Source organism: Anser anser, assembly GCF_964211835.1.
Source record: "Anser anser genome assembly, chromosome: 12".
NCBI lineage: Eukaryota > Metazoa > Chordata > Aves > Anseriformes > Anatidae > Anser > Anser anser.
In genome coordinates this window covers 13,477,966-13,495,906 of record NC_139733.1, presented here as the reverse complement: position 1 = coordinate 13,495,906, position 17,941 = coordinate 13,477,966, and the positions used below count along the sequence as shown (strand labels likewise).

The 17,941-nt window shown below is 44.3% G+C and overlaps 1 protein-coding gene and 1 long non-coding RNA gene across 7 annotated transcripts in view; one reads left to right on the top strand and one right to left on the bottom strand.

Annotated features, from left to right (window-relative positions):
* Window positions 1-149: 149 nt before the first annotated feature.
* Window positions 150-17,932, bottom strand: CFAP100 (cilia and flagella associated protein 100). 4 transcript variants are annotated; one of them, XM_083796200.1, is made up of 16 exons: window positions 15,824-17,928; window positions 14,007-14,177; window positions 13,513-13,599; window positions 12,590-12,696; window positions 11,318-11,510; window positions 10,686-10,753; window positions 9,885-10,048; window positions 9,225-9,305; window positions 7,528-7,703; window positions 7,287-7,401; window positions 5,672-5,720; window positions 4,233-4,384; window positions 3,438-3,573; window positions 2,768-2,970; window positions 1,651-1,744; window positions 150-654 (listed from the first exon to the last, which is right to left on the bottom strand). In XM_083796200.1, the coding sequence occupies exons 2-16, from the start codon at window positions 14,071-14,073 to the stop codon at window positions 544-546; spliced, it is 1,803 nt and encodes a 600-aa protein (XP_083652326.1). In that variant the 5' UTR covers window positions 14,074-14,177; window positions 15,824-17,928; the 3' UTR covers window positions 150-543. The 4 variants fall into 4 exon arrangements, with proteins under 4 accessions (XP_083652326.1, XP_083652325.1, XP_083652324.1 ...); XM_083796199.1 differs by having other exon boundaries at window positions 5,672-5,723; window positions 15,824-17,927; XM_083796198.1 differs by having other exon boundaries at window positions 5,672-5,723; window positions 7,287-7,703; window positions 15,800-17,932.
* The window catches only part of LOC310880432, a 37,204-nt gene continuing 19,924 nt past the window's right edge, over window positions 662-17,941 (top strand). For 2 of the 3 annotated variants that reach the window (XR_014571679.1, XR_014571680.1), the window contains exons 1-5: window positions 1,754-2,234; window positions 2,504-2,586; window positions 3,578-3,681; window positions 4,893-4,987; window positions 13,394-13,525. This is a non-coding gene — a long non-coding RNA (uncharacterized lncRNA). Of the gene's footprint in view, window positions 1,607-1,753; window positions 2,235-2,503; window positions 2,587-3,577; window positions 3,682-4,892; window positions 4,988-13,393; window positions 13,526-17,941 lie in introns of those variants that run through there. The other variant, XR_014571678.1, reaches the window with a different exon arrangement.

The window sequence follows — 17,941 nt, the reverse complement described above, 5'->3', positions numbered from 1 at the left end:
TTTGTCACTGGGTGGTGTTCTTTGTATGGATGCATCTGACATAAAGCTAGCGGTCAACAGCTTGGTTTCTATATAGCTTGTTTTTTCCTTTTCTGGAGTTACTGATGTGTAACAAAACCCATCCTTTGGACTAAGGGATAGCCTTCATGTTTATAGTTATTCACCGGATCTCTGATTTTAATAATAAATGTCTGGTAAGTTCCTGACTTAGTTCTGCCATAACAAAAAATCGTTACTGTGATAAATCTCACTAGTCAGGTTTGTAGGAATAAAGCTTTCTGCTTCAAGAACTGACTGAGAAAAGCATTGTTGCCTGCAATGAAATGAGAGAAAATTTTATTTCCTTAAGGAAAAAAATCGGGGGGTAAAAAGCGTTTACCTGACACTAGCTCTTTTCCCTGGGATGTTGTGGTATAAGAAAAGGAATTTTATGAAGTTCATACGCTGAGTAAATGGCTTAGACTCTAACAGACTGTAGATCTAGGAAAACCTTTTTTTCTAGAATGATTATCAGCCCTACGTGGTATAGCAAAGGCTGTGCTGTCAAGTGAAATAATAGAGTAGTTCTTCCTTCTCCTTATCCATTTGTTCTTGGCTGCGCTTCTTTTCCTTCTTGGCGGGTGGGCTGGAGCGGAACATCAGCCTCCTGCCAGTCTGCAGAGAAAGCAGAGGCCGTGCACATCAGTGCTGTGCTGAGCAGCATCTCTGAGCCCCGCGGCTCCTGCTACAGCTGCTTCACGCTGTGGGGCTCTCCTGCTGCCTGGAGCCATGGCCCTGTGCTGGCTGCTTTCTAGGCAGGCTTGAGTGTGTCTGTTCAGCGTGGTTTTTCTATTAAGTATAAGCATCAAGCACCTGAAGACGATCCGTGTGCTAGTACTTCAGCTTCTATAAAGTACTGTAGAAGATGTTTCTGCAGCTGTTTTCTGACTAAAACCTTTTTGTACTGCAAGAGGGTGGAAGGTTGGAATGTGAGGGAATACCTGAGGGAGCCTGCAGAACTATTTTATGTTGAGTAAAGGGGCCAGGACTCGTGGTACCTGTTCTTGGTCACCCGTCCTGTCACCAGCTTGGTGTGTGACAGAGATGGGCTGCCCTCACGGTCACCTTGACCTGTGAAATGTGCTCGCTTGGTGTGCAGCAGGAGCCATGGCCTGCGGTTCTGCACGTACCTCTGAGGGGGGGAAGTCTCGGTTTGTTGTGATGAGGACCATGCAACAAAAGGTATGGCTTGGTGATACAGCTGAGCTGGTCTAGGGGCTTGCTGCTTGTGCAGGGTGTCCTGCTGCTGCCTCGTTCCTCCTTTGTTGATTTTCCTGCCCATTTTTTTTTTTTAATATTGCCAGGTTATCAAGTTGAAATGAGCTCAGTGAGAAAATTAGCAAGAACCGGAGAGCACCATTTGGTCAAGTCATAAGAATGGGTGGACAGTAGAAGGACACAGAACTGGAATAACTCAGCACAGCTGCCTTCTGGCAGTTGTTTAACTTATATGAATCCTGTAAACTGGCCTACACCTGAGTGTGGGTGACATCCCCTCGCAGCTGTGGAGGCCTCCTTGTAACAGCTCTTCCCTTGAATGCTTAATGGTACCCGCAGCTTCTCTGAGGTGGGCTATGGAGACAAGATGTTCCTATGGGTTACTGCACTGACCTTTATTTTTATGGTTGCCTGTGCTCTTTCCAGGGCCCGTTGCAATCTTTCCTCCTGCAGCTTCTTCTGTTGCTTTAGGTTTTCCTCTCTGAGCCTTTTGAAGGGAATGAAAAAAGGATTTAAACGTACACAGCTACACAGAGTACGCTTTTGACATACATGTTGTCTAACAGTGTAAGTGCAATGGAGTGTGGAGGTTGAGTATAGACAACGTTGGATTTTAAATGGTCTTTGAATGGTGTTTTTTGGCATGGGGGGTGTGGAGGCAGGGGCAGGGGTTGGTCAGATTCCTTCCTGGGTTCCTCTCTTTCCATTCCCAGAGAGCACTATGTGTGTGTCTTCTTTCTTTTGTCAGTTAAGAGTGCAAAATCATTCACAGCACATCAGGAAGAAGTATCGCACCCTTTCTACTACAAAGGTGAAGAAAAATGCAGAGAAAGAAACTAAGTAGGAGCAAAATGTCAGTGTTCTGGCTTTAAATGCTCGAGCTATTTTCTCTTCTGATTAATCTTCTTCACCTGGGGACAGCCAGATACAGCCAGCTCTCCAGTTACTTCTTTGCTGTTTGCAAGGGGAACTTTCAGGTGGGTAACTGAAGCAATAGCAACATCTCAAAACCTGAATTTATTGTGTTAACTAGCTACTATTTCAATTAAAAAGCACAAATTAAATTTAGAGTTCTTTAGAAGAAACATTTGGAAACTGGTGTTGCTGCCAAGTGGCCTTATGTACTTATACGGAGGATTAATTTTCTATTCAATTACTTTAAATATTGTTAATGCAAATTGTCTTCTTAAAACTATAGTTCTCATCAAATTTGCTCAGACAACTTTTTTATCTTTTCTTTTTCTAGATTTTGCCTTTCAGTTCAGGACACAGGCACCTTCCAGGTCTTTTCTAACATAGCTGTGGGCTGCTGCTTGCCGGTGAAGAGTTGTGAGTACTGTGAATTTGAAGCAATACAGGAGTAAAATGGGATCCATTGGTCACCTGGGCAGTCAGATTACTGTTACAGTTTCCAGGGTTGATTTGACAAATTTAGTTCTTTCAGTGGTTTTGCTGTTGATCCTCAGTGTTTAAAAAATAGAGGCCCTGTTTCCAGAGGGTCTTGTCTTACCTTATCCTCCGTTCCTTTTCTTTGGCTTTCTCAATCTGTGCTATCTTTTCTGGTGGGACTCTCTCCAGGTTGTCCAGTAAATCATTGAGCTGTTTTTCTATCGCTGCTAGCATCTGCAGTGTCGGCAGGTTTGCCTCATTGTCTCCAATGCACTGGCTGTAGACCTCCTGCACCTTTTTGTTCAAGCTTGTGAGCATTTTGTCCTAGGGATAAGAGGAGATAAGGTGAGATGCACCAGTGAGCGTCTGTCCAGTAGAAACACCACATCCCTTCAAAAGAATAGAAAAGGAAATCAGTAGATTTCAATTCCCTCAACAAAACTCAGTTGTTTGCTTCTCAATTTGCTTTGCAGTGCCTGGGTGGATGGCTGTATCGAGCCGTTCTTTTGTTGGCCTCCTCATCCCAGCTTTGCTGTGGCCTGGGCCAGGTTGCAGCAGCCTGGGTGCCTGTCTGGGTCCTTGTCCCACCTCACGGTAGCCGCATGGTGTGAGCACATTTGTCCCAGTTTGCTGGCTCTGCAATGCCCCAAATCTGCCCTAGCTGCAGTTCCACCGCTGAGAAAAATGCTGATCCCAGCCCTCTGTCACTTTTTACCCAGGATGATTACAGTCAGTGGAGAGGAACTGCTCATTGCCATGCTCTCCCACCTTGCCTTGATCTCAAGGAGTACCTGGACATCAGCATTGTGTTCTTCAGAAGAAAAGACTTGAACTCTGTGCTTCAGATCTGCTGCCCTCTCTTCTTCTTTGGCGATGGCGGATTTGAGGTTGACCATATCCTGCTTCAGCTGTCCTATCTCTTGCTCCCTAGGCCAGAAGAGAAGGGAGGTATTTTGTAAAAGGCATCTCAGAACCCCTTGGCTGCTCTTCTGCTTTCCAGCCCAGGACCATCCCTCCCGCTGCCGGCAGATGGAGGTAACACTGCATGCCAGTTCTGGACAGCTTGCACTGTAGCTCTGAGAGCAGAGAGCTTTGGATTTTCTGGAATAACAGTTATTGTGTCGGTGTGGAGGAGGGAGAAGTAGCATAGCTAAATAACACTCAAGAATTTCTAATGAGTCAATGCAGGAAGTAGATTGCATTTAAAAACATTCACAAGGGGTTAAGGTGCACTGCAAATGGGAATAGGTGTGCCTACCTGCCATAGAAATACTGTGCTGCAATTACACTCAGGTTCCCTGCTGGCTTCCTCTGGGAAGGGTTTGCATTGAGTCAAAACAGATGCTGGTCTGGATCGCTCCAGGTTCCTTGTTTCTTGCTTTGATCTTTCCTTATGAGAATTACATGATACTTCCTGGCGTGTGTACCCCACAGAATGCTAAGTGCATCAGTTCCCCAGCCGGTGCCTTGAGGACTGTGCAGCCTGGTGGGAAGGTGCTAGTAGATGGGGGGGTCACTTGTGTTTGAAAGCTGGGGCACAGGGGACCCCATTCCCATCACTCACAGAATCGCAGGATCACACTTACGTCCTTTGGTGTGTGGTGATGAAAGTGTTTTGGAGCTCATCCAAACATTCCTCTATCTCCTGGGAATTCTGGATGAAGGACAAGTTCTCTTCCTCCATCTCCGTGAAAATAGACAGCAGTTGTTGGGGATCAGTAAAATATAGCTCAGGCTCCTGGAGAGGAAAACACGTGATGAGCTTTTGCCCTTTCCTAGCTTCTTTTCCATTGTGCTACATGGAGGGTTGTCTACAACTGGTGTCATCTGCCAGGAGGCGTTATGGCGTTATTTTACAAACAGCACAGCATACACAGAGTGAGGGCAAGAACTTGTACCTGTGCCAGAAAATTCACACTGGAAAGACTTTTCTTCCATTCAGAAAGAAAGCATTCATTAAGCATTATTAAGGAGTTATTTGTGGCTCCCCCCAGCAGGGCAGCCAGGCATGATCCCCAAATATGACTATGTTCTTAAAAAAAAAAAAAAAAAAAAAGTTAGGGGAAACTACCAAGTAGACCCTGCCCTAGGTTAAAGAAGTTTTGCTGCTCAGCGGAGTGGCTCTCTGGTTTCTTATGGCAGTGTGGGCTGGAGGGGCTGTGGCAACAAAAAGCTGAGTGTTTTGCGCCCAATTCTGAGCATTGATTTTTGACTCCTGAAACTTTCTGTCTCTTTCTTTTCTCTAGGACCAGGTCTGTCTCTGAAGCCTTGCCTTTTTATGGAGAAGGTTTATGTGATTTGTTATCTGCAGCCAAAGTGATGAACTCAAGAAAAGAGGGAGGTAAGGCTTACTTGGATAGAATGGCAAGACTTACAAAAAGTCTGTGTGCCTTATAGCACTGGCTGACTTGGGGTGGCGATGCTGTTAGTTTTGCTTTAATTTCATTCAACCGGTATAAGATAGGGGAAGCTCTTATTTCAGTTTTTGCACAGATGGTACAAAACAGGCATGCACTGAAATAAAGGGAGTGAAGAGCTTTGACAGCTGGGGCTGAGTAAGTGCTCTTGCATGTAGAGAGGTACCTGGCTGTCCACATACAAATGTCTCCTACTTTCCTGCCAGGTGTTTAGCTTGACACTACCTCAGTAGCTGCACCAAGTTGAATTTTGGGGAGTAAAAAGTGATGCAAACATCTGAGTGAGAAAATTTCAGTTTTGGACATAAAATGATAACTTTGCTAATCTCAAAACCTCCTGTTGTGACATGTCGTATCTTGTTGTGGGTTGGCAAGCTTTGAAGTGATGGTGGGTTTTTGGAAAGCAGAGGAGGAAAGTTATATGAAGATACTTATAATGAAGGTTGCTAAAACCATGAATGTTTATGAATATATAAACATACATTTACAACTAGTGGCCACAATAACACCTCAACCCCATAATGAATGGTTAGAAGGTGAGAGAAATTAATAACATCAATAAATGACACAGGACAAAGTGTAAATATTTCAGTATAAAGACTTCTGACCTCATCTTCTTCGTCTGAGCAGGTTTCGCTGTCTCGCTCTTCCAGGGAACTTCTGAAAAAGCATTTTGTATATCAGGCCCTTAGAGAAATGACAGCTCAAAGGAGACCTTGTTAGTATACTATGAACATGGCAACTAGCCAACACTGACACCTGCAAACAACTTCTAGTTTCAGCTGCAGGTAGCCGGCAGCTTCCCTTTCCGTTGTGTGTTGGCTGTTTGCTCCTGAATACTCCTTTGAACGTTTGCAGGTTTGCCCCCCATTTGTCTGTGGGCTACTTGGGGGTCAGTAGGAGCTAGAGGTCACACCAAGGTGCACTGTAGAAACTGCGTCTGTCCTCAGACAAGATGGTTTTTGAGCTGCTCCAGGCTCTGCTGGCCAGTGGGGTGAGGACTCAACAGATGAGCCTGACCTGAGGGTGTTGATCCAAATGCCTGTAAATGTGGTGGGAAGCTGGGCTCTTGCGTAATGAGAAGGCTGAGGCAAAAGACTTGTTAAAAAGACTCAGCAGCACAGTAAGTGTAGAGAAAGCTTTGTGCTCTGTGTGGAGTGTGCTACTGCTCCCGAACAACATGCTGTGGCCACCACAGGAGTCTGCAGCTTCTACTTGCCCTTGGAGAAGGCTGTTAAGTGCTTCTTCTGCACAGCCATATGCCATTTACCAGCAATGCAGTCTCTTTCTTCCCTGCTCAGCCCCAGGGATGAGTCTGAGCTGCAAAAGCAAGGCAAGAGGAGCCTCTCTGGCACTGGCAGCTGTCTGCTCATTGCCTTCATTTGCACCTATTGCCCTGGGGCCATGGGAGGGGTGAAAAACCTCAGTTTGCATCATTTTAGTGCCAGGCCCGCTTGTGCACGCATTGTTTCTGCCACGTGGCAGCAGCCCAGTAATTGCAGTGGCTTCACAAGGGGTGGCACAAAGCAGCCCTGCTTGGGAGGGCCTGGCACCTGCAGTGCTCTGAGGGGAGGCTGAGGAGCTGGCCCTGCAGGTGGAGACTTGGCTTAAACTCTACTGATAACCAGGTGTTTTTTGGTCTCAGGAGGCTATACAATCACCGCGAACCCATGCTTTGCATTTCCAGGCAACTGTTTAATTTGCCTTCAAAAAAAAAAAAAAAAAAAAAAAAAAGGAGTGGGCCTTGCTTGTCTCTTACTATCAGCTGCCCTCTGCTGTATCAGCTGCCCTCTGCTGCTCAGTCTGGGCCTGCCCACTTTATGGAAGCTTCTTACTGAAAGCAGGTGGTCAGTGCAATATGGACCTCGTTGATGGGATCGATGTGACCAACAGTGGGACCCAGTAACCCAGCCACAAACTGGCCACGGAGAAGCTTTGCTCCAGGACAGTGCCCAAGGTCTATGATTCCTCCTGGGGTCACCTTTGGGCCCAAACCCTGGGCAGGCTCTTAGCAGAGGATTTGGGGACGGAGCTCTTTCGGGGTAGGTGTACAGGTACTGAGTTGCACATCTTTGGAACATCTGATATGTTGATTCGTTCCAATAAGACCCAGACCTATGCATGCTGAGAGCAAAGGTGAGGAGTAGGCTTTCTCTATCCTGACTCCCAGTTGAGCGTTCTCTGTATTACTTAACTCTGTTGTTTTCGTTGTCTTGCACTTACGTTTTTTTTGTTGAGAGAGGCTTCAGGAGGCTTTTGAGCTGTGGCCTGATCTCACGTAATAGCCTCAAATTCAAACTTTCTGCAGACAGCAGAGAACTTGGCGCATCTGTATAACCTGTAGTGTACGGACAGGCAGCATTAATCCCAGCTGTCAGGTCTGGGCCTGGACACAAGAAGGGGTGTAGACTTAAAGCATGGAGCTGTCCTGGTGAGGAGTGGGCAGCTCTTCCATGGCACTTACCCTCCTCTGCAGCGGTGGGAGGGGAGGCATTTTCTTTGTTAGCTTTGGAGGCTGTTTTCAACTGCTTTGTGTTCTTTTTCACACGTTCCTCCTGCCACTCTTTTGGAGATAGCTGATAGAGGAAGTCCTTGTAGATCTTGTACTCTTGCAGAGTATTCTCAAATCTGGATATGTCACTGGAGTGGGAGAAGTGGGCAACATGTTAGCAAGAAGGAAAGTCCCTGTTTGAGCAGGTTCTTTCTAACTCTTGACAGTGAGCTCCACTCAGAAAACGGACAAGAAGGCACATGTCCTTGTGGACACACAAAGACAAATGTAAACCTGCCCTGCATGTGCTCTCTATGGTTCCTCGTGTGAAATCCCTCTGGTCACATCTCTGTGGCCAGACCCCTTCTGTGGCACTGGGCTTACTAATATAGGAAAAATACTAGAAAAGTTTGTCAGAGTGACTGGCATCTGGCCAGCCTGAAAAACAGGCAGACAAGTTCAGATCTAATTGCACATGTCCAGAGAGAGTTACCTGATGTCAAAGCAGCATTTTACCCACATCTCCAGCAGAGTATTGAAATCTGAGCAGCAGGCCTTGCAGCTTAGTTTTTACATCTGTCAACTCTGCAAGGCCTGTGCAGCTAGAAGGGAGTGAACAGAGATCTCCCTCATCCACGTGTCTCCAGTAGGAGTGGTGACTTGCTGCCATTTGCAGCTTTGCCAGTGTCAAAATACACTGATGCATGTCAAAATACACTCTGATGGTGTCAATTGAAATGAAGAGGCAGAGAAGTACATTTAGAAGAAAAGAAATGCTTCCATTTTGCTGTCTTGTCCCACCCAAACTTCAGCCCCTGTGCCTTGGGAAGCCAGCAGAGAGCACCCATGCTCTGCAGGTATCTCCAGGGGTTTAATGTGGCCCGTGTCACCTTTGGTGTGGAAGACGGAAGCGGTGAGATTAAAGGACCTGACCTGGCTCTGAGCTCAGTGTGAGCAAACATCTAGAAGGGACATTACAATAAAGCAGTCAAGTTACCTTCATTAAACATCTGTGTGTTACTTCAGAAGGGCTCAAAAGATGCACGTGATGAGGTATTGTGCCTTGGCTGGCAGGTGATAACTTGTTCAGCTCTTTTACTTTCCCCCAAGTATCTGTCGCCTCAGGAAAGAAATACCTGCTCCCTGCACGCTGCCCATAGGAGGGAGCATGGCAGCATTTAACAAAATGAGTAATTAATGTATTACCAAGTGCTCCTGCTGCCTCTAAAAAAGCTCAGTCTTTCAGTCAGTGAATCAAACCCCAAGCCACATTCTTAGCTTTGGTGCCAAATAATAGCATTTTTACTTGAAAAATGAATACAAATCTTGCCAGCTCCACTTGTCATGGGAATTATCATTTTTAAAGAAACTATTAAAATGCCTTGCTGTAGTTTTATTTGTTTTTAATCTGAGACTAGGCATTTCATTTTGGTTTTAGATTAGTTCTTTTTTTAAAATACTGTTAAACTTGTTAAACTGTTAAATTGTTTTAGAGAACAAAATCAGCATCTGGAAAACAAAAGCTCTAACATTTTGTCTAGAAATCACTGAAATCTTTTGACTTTTAAAATAGTAATGTTTTTTGAACTTTTCTCCCCCCTAAGGACTGTAAAGGGTATAGTGCTGTAGGGGCTGTTAAAGGCTGAGCAAGAATAACGTGCTGCTCTTACCTTTGGAGGTTGTTTATTTGGGAATTGATCATCTGGATCTCTGTTATTTTCTTTGTCTTTGCTGCAGATTCTTTTTCAGCACTAGAATGCATCAACATAAGCCATGAAACAATTTAGCGATAAGCAGGCAGTGAGCTGTGATGCATGTGAAACAGATCAAAGATGGGGAGGAATCCTAGAAATGTTTTTTTTTTTTTTTTTTTTTTAATGGTAGAGATGTACCTCAAGTGACACTTTAATCCTGGCTGAAGGCCCCACTTGCCTTGGTAAAGGGTTTGTGGTCAAGGTCAAGGTGTCCCTAATTTGGCTGCTGCTGAGCATCACTTGCTGCTGTACTTTTATGATATCTGTAATGGGACAAAGTGCCCAACTTGCCTCTCTTAGGGAACTGTTCCTGCTGTGATGGGTTGGGGAGAAGAATCTGCCCATTGTAGGGGTGTTGTGAGAAGAACGGAAGTGGTGGGGACAATGTTATGTTCTTCACTGCAGCCAAATTTTTGCAACAAGGGGAGAAAATGCTACCGGGACTGTAACTCTGGGAAAACCCAGACACACAGAATTTGAGGTTGGATGCTAGCCCAAACCCTCTGGGGAGGTCAAGCAAAAAACCTTCTGCCCTATGCAAAAGAGTATATGTGTGGTTCCCTCAACGTCCTTTACATTTTCAGGGCTTGAACGGAATTTTTGTGGTTCTCCTTCAGGAACTCATCAAACATGGCAACATCCTTCTCCAGGCGGTGTTCAGCCTTTTCCAGCTTTTTTTCCTCTTTCTTTGCTATGTTCTCTATCCTTTGAATCTCCTCTCTCTTCACTGCCATGGCATACTGAAATGAACCCAAAAGGCAAATCGGTTAGTATTAGTGGTGTGTTGTTTTGGCTTTGTTCTTGGTTACCTTTTTGCCTTCTAGTTGTTGGCAGAGAGGGTAAGGATTTCAAACCAAGATATGTCTTAGTGCAAATGAGGTACACAGAGGCCAGGAGATGTTTCAGAAATAACATGTAAGTGGTGAAACTGAAGGCAGAATCAAGAAGTCCCAGCACTGAATTAACTCCTAGCTGATAAAGATTGATTCAATGGTGTTATAGTAAAACAATAGGGGTGAATAATGGGGATATTCCCGCATGGCTCCCATATTTTGATTTCATAATGGCTCCCAGCTATAAACTACATATGGTGCAGCAGAAGCCAAAAGGTCAGTGTATCTGCGCATCTTGTAAATGAAGAGGAAATAGTTGGATGGCTGCCACTGGGTGGTGTGAGTGACCTGTGTTCACTTCTTAGTTGTGGATTGCTGGATTATGAGCCTCCAACACAGGGCTTGGACAATCAGTTCATGAGGTCTCATTTATGCCCTACTAGCGTAACCTCTATGCGATGGATCTCATTATGGGGGAAAAAAGCAACACAGGGAAGAATAATTAAATGAACAGAGAACAACATCCTTAAAGAAAGCCAAGTACCTCAAGTAAAAATATTTCTCTTCTGTCATTTATGTAGTCGCGGAAGGTCTCCTTTTCTAATGGGTAATCTGAAACAAAGACAAAAAGTTCATCAAAACTGGGGGGAAACATGGTCATGCAAAGAACAGTGAATATGGTGGCTGCTGTGAGCATGAATGTGCTTGGCACTGAAGGCAGCAATACCAATTATTTTATTACCATTTTGACATCAGTTAGGCTCAGTTGGCAAAACTATTCCCCATGTTAGAGGCAGGAAGTTTAGGGTCATGTCTACTAAGCTGACCTAAATGTGAATTTTAGTGGAAATGTCTCCATGACACAAGGTCCAGCAAACTCTCAGCTGTCTTCTGTGCTGCTTCCCAGGACTCCCAGCTACTGTTGTGGCCACAGGGGATGGCGGAACCCCGGATACTGTGGTGGTGGTGACACCTCCTGCGTATGTAAATGCATGAGATGGAGACAGCCTGGCCACACAGCGGCTGGCAAGATGCAGCAGATAACTATCGTGTCTGCAAGAAGAGCTCACCGAAGTCAGCTAGAGCTAACTGCTAGTCCCATCCCCTGTGTGACTTTTGATGTAGTCTGCTATCCAGCTGAGCAGCACTGCTACAAAGACAGTAACTGTTCCCTACCTTTTTTAATGGCTATCTTCCACGAAAGACACTCCTGAAGAGCTTTCAGTCTTTCTTCATCTGTTGCCTGTTTTCTGTTTTCTTCCTCCTCCTCCTTTTGCAGAGCTTTCCTGAACCCTTTTTGCTTTGCTTTTACTTTAGTGGAGTATGTCATTTTCTCATGGATTTTCATGGTCTTCATCTTTTCACGTTCCTGTGAGGAGGAGTCAGTTATGCGGACAGCTTGATAATGTGTTTTGTCTTCTGTGGTTTTTAATGACATCAGTGGTTATTCACAGTCTAGAAATTTGCAGCAACTGATACCCTGCTGATGCCTGTTTGCCTGGTTTATCTGACTGATCTCAGTGATACCCTCTCTTGGTGCAACCAAAACACTGTTTCTTTTCTTAGCATTTGTTCTCATTAGTTTGTTGACTTTGCGTTCTGCATCCAGCCACCAGCTGTGACAGCTGGTACCCACTCAGTGTCCTCATTTTTCCTTCCTGGGTTATTCCTGGGACAGAATGGAAATTGTCAGAGATTCGTCCTTCCCCTATTCAAAGGGTACAGGACAGCCCACGTTCAGTTTCCACCTCAGCCAGCCTTCACGCAGGCATGTAAACCCTCAAGTTTGAATTGAGGGTCTCTCTTCAAACCCTCTTTAAAGCTTTGGTCTGAAGTCTGTAATTCATTGCTCCCTCCTCAGTGTGGGTCTGGGTTAGGCTGAGGACATCACGCAGCAGACATCCGTAGTGCACTTCCTGCTAGGCCCTTCCCCATACTTACATAGTGATATTGAACCCAAGCTCAACCCAGACTATCAGTCATCAGTCGGTGAGGTGAGGAGGCTTGCCTAAGCTTGTTTGGAGCCTTCCCTTTGTGATTTAGAAACAAAGACCTCTTGCTTCCACACTACTGCGTGGCTTCTGCAACCACGTCAATGCTCAGGCCTCTCAGAGACACCATAAGCTCTCCGTGACTTCCCGCCCCCTTGGATCACATGTCCTAGGGAAAATCCACAGTGGAAATAAGGAAGAAAGAGATGTTCCACAGACGCAGCTCTCCGGGCTAGTGCACTAGTGACCAGCAAGCTTATGTTCACATCTGCCCTTGGTAAAGGTAATCTTTCATCATGGACCTCAGTGGGCTTGTAGCTGATTTGGGGGAATCTCAGCTGAATATGGCAGGTGTTGTTTCTCTCACGCAGTAGATTTTGGTCTTACTTTGTATTAGTTGGTTGCCTCCCCTAGTGAGCCCCTTCTATACACACTGGTGTAAAACATGTGTACGTACCGCCTTAGCCTTTTTTCTTTCCTTGTCCCTTATTAAGAAAACATCAAGATCCGGAGGAATTGTAAAAGGATTTTTCATTGGGTTTTCTTCACCCTCTTCTGGGAATTCTGCAAGAAATAGACAAGGATGTAGAAGGTGCAAGGCAGAACATCAGGACCTAGTGCAAAGGGACACTGCTGTGTTGCACCGCAGCAGCACATCTCCTGATCAGAGACAATGTATGCCTCTGGCTGGTGACAGCTGACTGCCTACTTTAACTTTGAACATTAGCATTTAACAATCCTGCTCCAAGATTAGGAGCCCCAGTATAACAAGTGTCAATTGTTTGGACCTTCTCCAGCTCTCTTGTGACTGGTAGGCACATAGTCCTCTCAGGAGGGGTACTTGGAAAAGTATTATACATAGGTCATTCCTATTAATATAAATATAAGCTTTTAGTTAATTGTCAAAGCCTCAAAATAATTGGTTTATCTGGAAATCAGGAAAGCTTTAGCCAGACCCAAGTCTGAAGAGCAGAATGCTTTTTGCCCCTGTGCAGGGAGACTCTGGTTCACAATTTAATACTGTGATATAAAGTCAGCCTGGGTAAATGCTCAAGGTAAAATCAGTGTCTGAGAGACCAAGAAAAACTCAGGAAGGACCTCAGATCTTGGCTGTACTAGGAGATCTATCAGAGACCAAACTGATTCCTTTGCTCTTCTCTGAGGAGCTGTTGGTGGCAGAGCAAGAGCTGTGTTCCCTTACAGTCCATCTTCCCATTTCCAAACCTTGTTTACTGAAGTGTTTGTTCACTGTTTTCCTCAGGCAGAACTTTTGCTGAAGCTTTTGGGAGTCTGTCTAACCTGATCATGGGCAGAAGAGTATGAACACAGACCTCTCCTTTGACCTAACAACAAAAAGCTGCCAGAGCATCATGACCTTACCTGACAGCACAAGGTATGTTTCCATTCCAGGTTTGGAAGAGAGACTTTCAGAGATTGACTCTTCATGTGGAGATGGCATTGTTGACCCTGGCCCAAAGAAAACCATAAACAAATCGATCAATTGGAACCTGCCAGTAAGTGATGCAGTAAGGTTTTACAGCAGTGATGGCCTAGGGGCTTTCTGGATCTTAACTGCTGAGCCTTTTGCATCGGTGGGAATTAAAAAAAAAGCTTCAGCAAACTGGAAAATGTTTCTGTTCTGACACCAAACAGGAGATGTTGATCCTTGGCTGATGTGAAGGTTGTGTAAAACAAGAGTCCTCCTCACATACACAATGATGGGAAAGCAAAGACAAAACAATTTGGAGACAATAAGCAGCTCGAGTCCCTTGTCTTTTCTTGTTCCATCCACAGCTCCAGTTCTGATCCAAACCCATGCTTTCATCTGCCCATGCTGGTTCACAAGTAACATTTTTACTCCCTAAAGCTCTTACCAGAAATTGCTCCAGTACTGTGGGTTTCTTGTGATAAGGCTGAATGACTGCTGGACAACACAGACATGCTGTAGGGAACTGGTTCGTGTTTAATTTTAGGCTGGCAAACTGTTGAAGATTAGCTTTTTGTTTCTCTGAATCCAACCTCTTTTGTAGTCTTTGCTGTGGGTCCTAGGGGAAAAGACATAATTGTAATGATCTCACTCACAAAGAACAGATAGATCATTGTTACAGTTACCCTGTAATCAACAAAGGCAGCAAGCTGGGTCCAGGGAGGTATTAGTTCAATTGATGTAATTCTGCTGCTGGGACCATTCCTGATCCACACTGGTATAAGACACAGCAGAAAATATCCTCTTCCGCTTGCACTAGTTTTAAGGCTATTTTAAAGCATCATTATTTGCTCTGAACAGCCTCCAGTTTTCATGTATTTTGAGCTAAACTCATCTGGCCTAATTTCCATGTACGTCCTTGGTGCTTTGTGTTTTTTACTGGCTGTGTTTCTGCAGCTGCCCAATTAGTCTTATTCTTCAGAGGTGTCAAACTTTCAGCATTGATGAGACACAGAGACTGAGGTAGAATTTAAGCTGTTTGAATGCACCCCAAATGTTTTCTCTCTGCTTTTCAGATCCTGAAGTACCTTTTCCAAAAGCATCATTGTCTGTTCACTTAGATTTCATGTCTCTCTGAACCTGGGTGTAACTTCATGGGATTTTTTCTCTAGGGGTCTCCCATCTGTGTCCTGCCACAACATAAACTTTGCTGATGTTGTGAGTTTTGGAGGAAAAACCCATCGGGCCAGGTGTAGGAAGGCAGTGTTCAGATGAGTACACTTTGTGAAATACACAGAGCAGTTCTAGCAAACGTTCAGCCCTCTCAGTGCATACCTTGGCTTCTGTAATCCCAAAACCTTCTCATAAAAATCTTTTTTTTCAAGTGGTTGATTCCAATTTCTGTTATAGGGAATGGGACTGAAAAGCAGAACTAGACAGAGGATACTGATATGTGGGAAATAATTTGTCAGGGAAGCTCCCTGAGATAAAAAGTGCTTTGTAATACACTTAGCTAAGTATACAAAGCCCTGTTTCTAAGATTAACTTATAAATATTAATTTTATGAAGGTATTTTTGTTTTGAGGATATTGTTTTTGCGGTGGTTGTTTTTTTTAATAGATTGTTTGCACAGCACTTTGGAAATAATGCCAAAAGCTACAGAAGCGCTAGTTGTGCTAATTATAATTATTAAGCTCTATAATGCTAATGAAAAATACTTTGTTACTAGAATCATTTGGCATATATTTCACTGCCTCTGACACTTTTATGTTTCAGTAGCTACACATCAATGTCCAGCAGTATGTGAATCAGAAGATAAGGCATTCATGGCTTTAATCTACTGAAACATTTATTCAGTGATTTTCCAAGCACCAATCTGCTGTGCAAAAAAAAAAAAAATTAAAGCCAAAGTAAACATGCAAACAATTCTAAAAATAATACAATAAAATCCATCCACCATGTTCCCAGAGTATGTGATAAGTGTATGTGCTTTATACTCAAATAATTTAAATGATACCATCACTCACAGAGAAGGCTTGTGCTCACTGGGAAATCGCTTCAAGTTCTGAGCTGTGGGGCAGCTATTGTAGGGACAGATGTGTCCCATTTCCCAGCTGGCACGGAGGAGGAGACCATTAGTGTGTGTGATTTCCCACTGAAACACCCCAGTGCCTCTGCTCGTCTGAGCACGTAGTTATATCCGATGCTGACAAGCAAAGAAAATGCTGTGGTTGCCCTCACCCCTTTATTTTTATGGCTTCTCACCCAAAGGAGACCTCCACCGGGCTTCTCTCCGCAGACGGCCGTGGACGCGTTGCAGCAGACGCGGTGCAGCTCGGCTCTGCTCCGGCTGTTGTCCTTCTGTTTGTGCTGCCATGGGAACCCCTGCGCCTGCTGTCGGGTGGCACCCGGCCCATGCACCGAAGGGATGCCTTGGCCTGGGTTCCCTGCAGCAGGGACAAGTGTCCCTGGCCTGATGGCACAGGGCTGAGCCAGGTGGGTCCTCCCAGGAGGCTTCCCAACACAGGTGCTGCTACGTGCCTCCCGAGCAGGCGGCTCCCTTAAGTACAAACCATCTGTCTGGATGGTAAAGGGAGAAAACTCATCAGGTGTAAAAGGCTCCCCTCCCTTGCTGGGTTTCTTTATTTTGATCCACCTGGCCTGGGGATCAGGCATTTAACCCCATCTCAATGAGCAAAGCAGTGGGTTGAGGAGATGAGAGTTGGAGCCCTGGACTGTGGAAGTGACTGCAATTTTTAGTCATCGTGTGACTTCAAACCATCTTTTTTTCTTTTTTCCCTCTGCTTTGGTCTTTCTGTTCACAAGGTCTGAATAGTCTCAGTTCAGGGGGCTGACATGTGGTATGGGTGAATGAACTGTCATTTACTGGATTCTCCCCAAGTCAATAATGCTATAGAAACTCAAATAATTTGAAAGATGATTTGATACTTTATCAGTTGAAAAAAGTAATATGTTTTAAGAAGGAAAAGATCTTTAAATACCATTTTTTTCTTTTTCGTCTTTCTGAGAAGACCAAATCAATTCCAAATGGACCATGTTCTTCTCTAGACTCTTTAGATTTTCTATTAATATAATTTCAGCTTTCTGAAATAGCGGTTTCCTTCATTTACAGATAGGTTTCCAAACAGCTTTCTCCCTCTGAATAAGTCATGCAATAAATAGCATGATTTTCTGTAAGTGCAAACTCTCATTTGATTGTTATTGTTCTTTTCCGTGATTGCTGATTATCGAGACATTGGATTCAGGCAACAGAAGGAAAATGCTTATAAAGAAAGAAATTTCTCTTTATTCTGCACATGATTACTTTGATTTTAGCAGTGATGCAGAAAAGTGCTATCTTTGGTATATTTTGGGAAATTTTCCAAATGTACTTGGGAGTATGTATTGAAAATGAGACTGTAAAGTAATTTCCATTACCAAAAAAATAATTCAGGAATGAAGTGTACTTAAGACGCACTTTTCTAAAGGCATAATATCAAATGGCCTTTGTTCGGAAATACCAGTTTATTACAGAATTGCAAATTTGCAGTAGTAGTAACAGCAGTAGCCATCACGGAAATAGATAACAGGACTAAGACATTGGAACAGCTACAGCTCTGTCTGGCGTAATCTCTACATCAATGAATGATGCATTTATATAGGCATTGCTCAGTTCTGTGCTATCCTTCCTAAACGCTTATCTCTGTTCATGTTTGGGGAAATTATTTAAAATCGGAGATGTATTTTGTGAATTCTTGGAAATGCACAAGCTCTTCATAGTTTTGGTTCCTTTTTCATATCCCGCACTTGCCACAAGCCGCTTAGGCTTTTTGTTTCCTTCAGGGCATAGAAGTTTTTAAGGCCAGAAGGACATCTGGGGTCTATTCTTGGCCACCATTAACTTGGTTAATGAATGGAATAAGTATCATGTGCACATCATGGGAAAGCCTGCTTGGTGGCATAGGCTGTACAGCTGACTGATGCTGTAGCTCGTTAGGGATTTCCGGGTTGTGCAATGTAGCTTCAGGGCACTGCATTTTTGGGTCTTATTAAATGTCTGGACAGTGCTTCCCTGGTGCAGATCTGAGGAAGACAGGCTGCACGATAAGAATTGCAGATTGCCTCTTGTGTTTCCAACAGAAGGATGTTCTGGGGGCTTTTAGGGGATGGTTTTGTTAGGAACTGGGATTAGGATTGCAAGATATGGTTATTTCTTTGCTCCTTTCATTTTTTTCTTGAAGGAGTTGCTTGTGAAGGAGTTGCTTGTCTTCTCTACTAGCACAGAGGTGCTGTGAGGGTTAATTAGCGTTGGCAAAACATTTTGAAATGGCTGATTGAGAAACACTGCCAGAGATGAAAGCTAAGTAAGTATCTAGATAAATA